Source organism: Kryptolebias marmoratus, linkage group LG14 (assembly GCF_001649575.2).
Source record: "Kryptolebias marmoratus isolate JLee-2015 linkage group LG14, ASM164957v2, whole genome shotgun sequence".
NCBI lineage: Eukaryota > Metazoa > Chordata > Actinopteri > Cyprinodontiformes > Rivulidae > Kryptolebias > Kryptolebias marmoratus.
The window spans coordinates 15479860-15488851 of record NC_051443.1 but is presented as its reverse complement, the minus strand read 5'-3'; the positions used below and the strand labels follow the sequence as shown (position 1 = coordinate 15488851).

At 38.2% G+C, this 8992-nt stretch overlaps 1 protein-coding gene across 2 annotated transcripts in view; it reads left to right on the top strand.

The window, feature by feature from the left end:
- Positions 1-8992, top strand: part of pappaa (pregnancy-associated plasma protein A, pappalysin 1a) — a 95533-nt gene that overhangs the window by 26738 nt on the left and 59803 nt on the right. For both annotated transcript variants that reach the window (XM_025004026.2, XM_017407464.3), the window contains exon 7: positions 2405-2906. In XM_025004026.2, coding sequence (XP_024859794.1) covers positions 2405-2906 — 502 coding nt within the window. The remainder of the gene's footprint in view (positions 1-2404; positions 2907-8992) is intronic.

Sequence of the window (8992 nt, the reverse complement as noted above, 5' to 3'; positions counted from 1 at the left end):
GTAGCTGTAACAATTACATGTAACTAGCTAAATGTTGTAAAAAGTGACATCAGAAAATCAACACTACATTTTAAAACAGTGTTTGAAGCTAAATGTGACAAAATTTAGGCATGAATTTTGAGCACAAGCTCCTTTACAAACGGCGCCCCATAAATAACACATTATTGACTGTGTCAAAATGTTAAGCAGCAGTTTTTTTTTCTTATGAAGTGCATCTGTGTGTCTGCAAAGTATCTTTTTGTTTGTCTGTATGTTAACACTAAAGGTTAGAGGGGACTGATGTCAGCCTTTTAAGTGAGGAAATGTGTAATGCTGTGTGACAATAACTCATAGTCAGTAAAAGCCAGATCCAGATACTTCTTAGAAAGCATAAAGTGTTCATGCTCGAACATATCCCCGTCTGTTTATTCATCGCTGTCTCAGGACTGGATTATAATAAGACAGTTGGCAGACTCCAGCAGCTATTCTGGACTTTTTGCTTCAACATATTAATCATTAGTTTGTTTTTATAAGTTTCACCAATGAGAGCTTTTGAAAAATTAGTTTCAACCAGCATTTGTAACCAGCCTGCTTAGGTACTAACAGAAGTGTCTTCTGGATGAAAAACCTGCTTTGGGAGAAAATCTGTGAAAAACATCTTAAGATTTATAGATCCACATGCATCTTTTTTTCCTTGCTTTATTTAAAGTAAAAAACTTGGCTTAATTTATTAAGATTACATGTCTCACATAACCTTTGACAATACTCGTCATATGTGACAGGGGCTAGTCTTAGCCCCCCTTCTGTTTTCTATATATATATTTCCTTTTGGCCAGCCTAGTCACAACCTACGTTACCATTTCTACATGGATGATGCTCAGTTCTACTCTACATGGATCCACACAACCTAAAAGACTTGCAAATCTTACAGCTTTTTTTTTTTTTTTAAATTAAATCCTAGATGATACGAAATAACCAAGAGATCCATGATTGTAAGTCATTGTAGGTCATTCTGCATTGGTTGTTGCCGTACTACTTTCTCTCTGAATGGTTCATATAAATTTCAGGTCTGCATGTGTTTTTTTTTTAAAACTTGATGTATTTTCCTGTTTTTATAAAAATGCCAAATATTTTAGATTTAGATTGATTTTTAAATGCAGCAGATAAGTGACTAAAATGTTGGGACCCTGTGGCCTCAACATTTTTTCATATGAAGTTTATATCATTTGTTGCTGCTTCATCTACATCCAAGTGTATATTAGATAAAAATCACTGTGGTTTTGTTCCCCTGCTATCATGGGTTGGATTGTCAATCATAGGTACATTTTGCTTGGTTGTGATAGAATTTAGTTTGCTTTAGGTTACACAACGGATGACACCTCTACTCTGTCTCCTCTTAAATCTTCAATAACATTAGCTACAGCGCCAAAGCAAGAGGGGAGCCCATCATAACAGCTGACATTACAAAATATTTTCAGTGGCTACAGCTTCTTTCTCTGCAAACCTAATGAAAATATACTCAGAAAGCCAGGACTACATGAGCGGAGCGCAGCCAAGCTCTTGGAGCACCTTAGTTCTTTCTCTTCCAGCCTCCCCCGTTTTTTTCTATCTCTTCTCTTCTTCACAGACCCCTTCTTTTTCCTTTTTTTTCTTTAATTCACCTCCACTCTGACCACACACACATACACACACACTTACAGTACAATAATAAATGTGTTGAGATAATGTGGCTTGGAATCCATATTCAATCCTCACTTGATTAAACACTGGAATTTTGCATGGTGCCCAGAAATGAGGTTAGCAAATGGCTTCGTTGGTTGCCAGCTTGGAATTGCACAAAAGGAAATTGAGGGAGAACATAGTGTCTGCCGCTTGCTGGCTTCAAAAAAGTGCTTGATGAATGTTAGTGTACGTCACTTGGGATAATGCGCGTTAGCTGTGTGTGGACTCCAAATATGGCAGGAGTGTGACTGTTTGAGGTTGTAATGACTGCGCTGAAGTGAGAACCCTGTGCAGGGCCCCTCTCAGAAGCTACACACCTCAGCTCTGCCTTTCCTCTGCAGATGGACTTACAATGAACTCTTAGTTTCACCTCAACCTTGATGTCGCAAGACCTGTAAAAACACCAAAAACATGACTGATGTAAAGTCCTGTATCTGTCATCATCCAACTATGGTATTAACCTGAAAATTTAGGTAACAAAAGTGTTATTTGTTTAGGGGAAAGAAAGAAAGATTTATCAAATAAATCAAAGGATTTACTTATGTTTTGTATTTGATCTTTAAGCAAAAAACATTTGTTGTTCAATACCAAAAATTTAAAAAAAAAATCATAATTTTGTTGAAATTGGCCAAAAATAATGTTGTAATGTTGGATCTTTTTGAGGCCTGTATGTTGTTTATGTGTTTTGTAACTTGTCCCATAGGCCCTCCAGATGTGGAGCAGCCATGTGAGTCAAGTGTGCGCACGTGGAGCCCCAACGCAGGGACTGAGCAAGGTCTTGTTGGTCTGTCAGAGTGCCCTCCCAACGGCTGTATGCTTCAGCTAAAGTTCTCGTACCCAGTGGTACCTGATTCCTTGACCGTGTGGGTTACATTTTTCAGTCCTGAGGAAACAGCACTGCCTGCTATCCATGACATCTTGCTGCTGACTGTCAGCGGGAAGAACATCTCACTGGGCCCCAGTAATGTTTTCTGTGATACTCCATTGACTTTGAAACTGGACATAGTAGAAGAGGTGTGTGGAGTACAAATTTACACCATGGAGCAGGACCTGGAGATTGACGCCACTCTATTGGCATCCAAGCCAGACTGCATGCTTTGCAGGCACTGCCAGCCGCTACGATACCGCCTGTTGCGCCATCCAGCCTTCACCCATTCACTGCATGGCCTGATGTTAAATGAACCTATTCGCCGCTTTACAGACAGGTGAGTCATCCTGTAGGTCAATAACATCAGTCAGCACTAATGGACAATGTCAGCATGTTTTAACTTTTCTTCAGATTAAAAAAAACTTAGTTAAAAATGATAGCTATAGAACTGTTTCCTTGCTAAGTTTTTTTTTAAATAAAAGCTTAAAATTGCGGATTGTTTATAATTTAGTTTCCTGCTTTCCTGTGAGGTAAGTCTTTTTATTTTTTAGACCTGTCAGTAAAAGGAGCTTATTTATCTGTGGAAAATATTCACAAAAATATGCTCATGTAATACCAGACATCCTTTTCAATACTCTCTGGAACACTGACAAGTCACTGCTGCTTGTGCAGTTTTAGATCTGTTTTCCCAACATTTATTTCCTGAGTCACAGGTCAGTTGTTGCCCACATTTGTTGTTTCCTATGTTCCATGAAGCAAGGGCAAACATATGACTTGTTGAAGGTATTATCTGCACACTGTGGTGAGAATCTACTGCTTTTCTTTCATGGAATGTGCTGACTTGATCAAAATTGTGCTATACATGGCACTGTTGCGTGTCATACCATCTCTCTATCGTGCCATCAGTGTTATTCACACAAGAGGGAAAGTGCTAGATAAGAGGCAAAAGGGCGGGTGTGCATGTTATGCAAGATGAAGTGATGACATCTAAGTTCCATAATGTGTCTGTGCACAACTTCCTGGTTGAATGGCAGTTTCTGTGGAAGGGTGCCTACCGTATGGGATGTATTTATTTGGAGGTTTTGGCACACTTCACTGGCTGTTGATGTACTGTAGGTAGTTTTACTACTGTGGCACATTTCACTAGCTGTGGTTGCATTCCAGTGGTAGTGGTCAGTGGCAATGGCTGTATATTTTTTCTTATGAGACCATGTGAGATCTTGTCTGTTAGGTTGTCAGAGGAGCTCAGTATACAATAAATGAATGTTTCAGCCATGAATTTTTCTTCTCACTCACGTAACCAAAAAGAGTTGTATTATATTTTTTAATGCAAGCCATTTAGTTCACACCGTTTGCTGTAAGTTGACTTTTTTCATAATGTTTTGGCTCTGATGTTTATTATCTTCAATCTTTAGCTTCTCGATGCAGGGGCAACTGGCTGTGTCTATGTTCTGGGGTTTGTTTGTATGTCATGTCATCTCTCTATCTGATTGAGTAAGTTAAAAACAGGCTCCACTTCATACAACTACTATGTCATTGTTCAGCGAACAAACTTATTTTTTGATAAAACTATAAGTTTAGCTGATGAAAAATTTCTTAAAGATGTAAAAATGTATCATGTAAATTCATCAACAATAATAATAATTGCTTGGGTCCAGCTGTTGAAAGGTTTTTGACCACACAGAAAGTTACTTCTTCTTCCAAAATGTTACCATGAGGTTAGATGGAGTGGCTGAGGGTTGGGGGGTGATTGACCTCTTGCTGTCAGCTCACTGCCCTTCATCTAAGCCGGGGCAAACAATAAGAAGGATGGCTGACATCTTGGCTCTTTTGGCTCCATCAGTGAGTGGTGGTTTGTTTGGAATGGCAAACGGCTGGGAGGTCAGGGTGACAGAGTAAATTATGGTGGAGAGTGTGAAGGGTAAAGAGAAGACGCAGGGTGGGAGGTTGTATCAGTTGGGGGTAAATTATTACTCGGCTTGGGAAGGGGATGGGGGTGAATGGTAATGGGTGATGAAGGAGACATAAGGGGGTCAAGGAAGTATTAAGAAAGACCTCCCACGCTAAAAAAAAAAAAAAAAAAGACTCAGGACAACTCTCAGAGCGTCACAACTACCACACACCCTAGACCTTTGGACTCTGTCCTCTGCTCAAACCCTTTGTATTACATGATCCACCCTTCCTTTTAATAACTCTAAGTAAATCATTTTTAAACAAACTGCTGAATTATTCTGTGTTTTCACACTTTATGTCTCAGTACCTAGAAACAACGTTGCAACAAACTTTTTTGTGACAAGGCTGAACAATAGTATGAATCTGGCCCCTCATTCCGTTCTGATGGGTGGGGTGGGGGGTTGGGGGTGAGAGGGGTTGCCATACCATTCTTTCTGAAACTTTTTGTGAAACTGCATTCACAATCAATGATCTGACAAATAAGCAAGTTTTTATTTTCATAAAACTCCACCATGATAAAACACTGTCTGGCAGGCCATTCTGCACAACTTCACTGCTCACACAAGTCTGTAAAAGCACATGCAGCATATCATCATTGGAAAAAAAATCTAATTCTTGTGATACAGTTGTTACAAAATGACTACAGTACATACAACTAACTTCAAAAGCAATCACTAACAAATCTTAACTTACTCATTAGGCATCCTGGTTATCCACTGATAAAAAAATCCAAAGCTTTTAGTCTGGAAAGGAACAAATCATATCCATATCAACTCATTCAGTGCAATAGCTAATAAATGAGTGCAGCCCCACTCCTCTTCTCTCATAAGCAGTTGACAAAAGAAGTAAATTAAAGCAATAACACACCGGAAAGTTGTCAGGCTTACGTCTGTGTCACTGAAACTTCCCAATGAAGAGAAACAGTCATTCTAGGAGAAAGAGAAAAAAAGAAGCAAAAAAAGAACCATGTCACATGAAACTTCTCCCTTTTTTAAATAAAATAATGCAGTTCATTTAATTTATCTTCATTTTTTCAATTGATTTTACATGTGCAAATGTCATTTTGTGAAGCTGAGAGTAAACAACCAAACTGTTTTTTTTAAATAAATTTTAATTTCCTTTGCAGAATTTTACTTTTAAATGACATTGTATTGTTTATTATTCCAAACACGTAGCATTACTTTGTACACATGCTGTTGGTGGAAAATTTACCTCAAATGCAGCATGCCAAACCATTAAAGGGATTTTAGCTATGTTTGAGGATCTTGCAGGCTCAAAGAAAAGATTTTCCTCACATTTATCTATTTTTCCCATCTGACGTCTTTCTGCCAAAAACATCAAGGAGCTGAAAAATGGAAACACATTTACATGCATGCTCACAAGCCTAGTACACGCATCTGTAAAGGTAGAAACATGCAAACATGAGCGCAGAAACGCACACGTGTTCTTGCTCTAGGTAGCAGGCACATTTGTCTGCAAATGCTTTAATGCGTAATCACCTTTTATTATTTTCAAAAAGATAAAAAAAGAAAGCACATGACAGTATCTTGGGCCAAACCTAAAACTTGAGCCAAGATAAAACTTATGTTTCCGCACAGGCTTTGACAAGAAAGTCTGCTTTAACAGGAAAACATAGCAGATGAAATCTTATCACTTGATACAGAGACAGTGACTGAACACTTACATGTGATATATATTCAGTTATAAATGAAAAGTGGAGTTTTTAATTATTTCGAACAGGTGATGAAAATGATGTGTAAGTATTGTTGTTTTTTATCCAAGCACTGTAAGAAGTCAAATGTATAGACCTGTGTTACATCTGCACCACTTCCTGTTTTACTTCTTTCCTGCTGCCGGTAGCAGCACCTAACATGAGCAGTTGTAGTTAGGTCAGGGGGGGAATCAAGCTTGAATCTAATTGGGAACAGGTTGAACACCATGTTGAGCAGTTGTTACCTCACTATGAGGAACAGCACTTTGACCCCTCACCAGAGGCGCATTGCTCCACTCAAGTTTAAAACACATGTTGAGTCTCGTGCAAAATTTAGAAACACTGCATCCAAATATTTCAGTGCATGTGGCAGACATGCAACAGACTCCAGGATCAAATGTAAACTACAATAACTACAGATGAAATGGGTGATTTCTTCCCATAGTTTCATGCCTGACCTTTAAAACTGAACTTATGAGACTCACATGACAGTTCTGAGGTTCAAGCAGCTTTCTAAATGCAAAATTGGAGAATGCGTTTAAGATGTCGAGGACCATGTTTGTGTTAGAGTGCTACACAGTTCAGTTGACTGCAATCATTTGCAAAATGTCTTGGAAAATAAGGCCAAGCTTGATTGTGAATACAAGCCTTCACATTTTTGTTTTTCTAAAGCCAATTCCTCAGTGAACAACCACTCAAAGCAATAGTTCAGATAGTTTAAAAAGGGATTTAGTTGAAAGACAAGAACAATTATTACCTTACCTGTTGCAGATAGCTCACTGAAATGTTCCAAGAGTGTCAAGAGTCACTCAAATTGGATTGCTGACATCTTAAAACAATTCCAAGATAAAAACATTTCACTGTTGCTTGTGCAAGCTCTATTTAATAAACCTTTACATTTTTGTCAGTTTGACATTAGTAATTTAGATACATTTTACGAATATTATAAACACAATTAGTGGCAGCAGCATTTAGTTCCTGTGCAAAAACAAGAACTTCCAGCAGGAACGTCACAATACTTTGCTGGAATAATCTTGCGATGTGAAGCTGATGGCAGTTCAAGGGTCAACAGCAAACCCCTTCAGTGTTGGCCTTGCTCGAAATAGCCATTGGCTCATCAGTTTCTTTTTCTACAAACTGAGGCCATTCAAAGAGTTTTCTATGACAGGTAAGATTCTACATATACAAGTAAGATGCCATATATATATATAATAATAATCCACAGTTTTCATGAGGCATGCATGATGTAAATTAAATTATTTGTAATAGTCAGCAGCTAACTGTGTTCTGCTCAAACATTTCTGAGCACATGGACTCAATGTATTAAGTACATATTAACCTGAACCAATATACCATTCTAAAAACACACACCAGACAAGACAGACAAGCAGCAGAAGACCAACATCTATCATCTATACATTTGAAATGATTCACTGTAAAACTTGAAAGGTTGTAGGCTGATGGCATTCCCATGCATGGGACACTTTAATAGTGCTAACCCAAAACTTTGTTTCCCAATCAGATAGCACGCACAGACAGAAATCATACTTCTTCTACAGTGTCTTCATCCTGCATTTAACAAAAGGAAAAGACAAAATTAATCACTCTCTCTTTTTCACTCAGTATTTTTAGTATGTGCTGAGTCCAAAGATAAAATACCCAACAGTTTAATTGCATTATTTTAGACCCATGAAAAGTCAAGTTGTTAGATATTTGAGGATGCTTTTTGCTGTGCTAGCATGGCAGAAGAGGACATATTTTCTGTCAACTCAATCAGCAGTCAGCTCTCTTTCTTTAGGACTTTTCACATGGATCTAAAGAAGCAGAACAACCCTGCATGTTAACAAACAGTTCAAGTTTCTCACTTTAGGCTGTTCATGTGCACAACATAGTTCTTCACGGCTGTGCAGAATAACTATTTTCCTACCAAGTTTGTGTTTGAGAGAATTCTGGTTTTCTTAGTCATTAGAAATCAAAAATTCCAACTGAGAGCTCATCAAAGTTTATGGCTTTCCTGAGCATCACTCAAAGACTTCCTTGGTTTAACTGCTGACTTTGGCAGGGGGGTGTTGTGGAGCCAGAGCAAGTTGGCAAGAGTGTTGGCTCCTGGTGGTGTATGGCGTTCACACTGGAGATTATATGGCAGGATTGGGAATAGAAGTTTAAACCAATGTGCTTTTGTTAAGGTCTGAAGGCAACAGTTATCTGCCTGTAGGATGCCTATGCTGTCATGTGTATCTCAGGGTGTGTACTATCTGCCATCACAAGTGCTTCAATATATAGTCATGAGCTAAATGCAGTGTTACTCATTTCAACCATACAGTTATTTTTGCCTGTTTGTCACTGCAGTGATGGGATTTCTGAGGTCTTCATTCACTGATGTAATCCCCACCTATTTAGCCAATGTTTGCCACAAACCTAACTAATACTTGCCATGATTATGGCAAACATACTGTATATATATATATATATATATATATATATATATATATATATATATATATATATATATATATATGGGACATTAAAGTAAAGTAAAAAGTAAAGTATATATATATATAGGGTGAGAAGGGGGGGTGAGAAGGGAATTTATATATATATATATATATATATAAATTCCCTTCTCACCCTCCGCGGGTGGTCTTTGTTTCATCCTCTGAGCTTGGGTCCTCTACCAGAGGCCTGGGAGCTTGAGGGTTCTGCGCAGTATTTTGGCTGTGCCTAGAACTGCACATTTCTGGACTGAGATGTCTGATGTT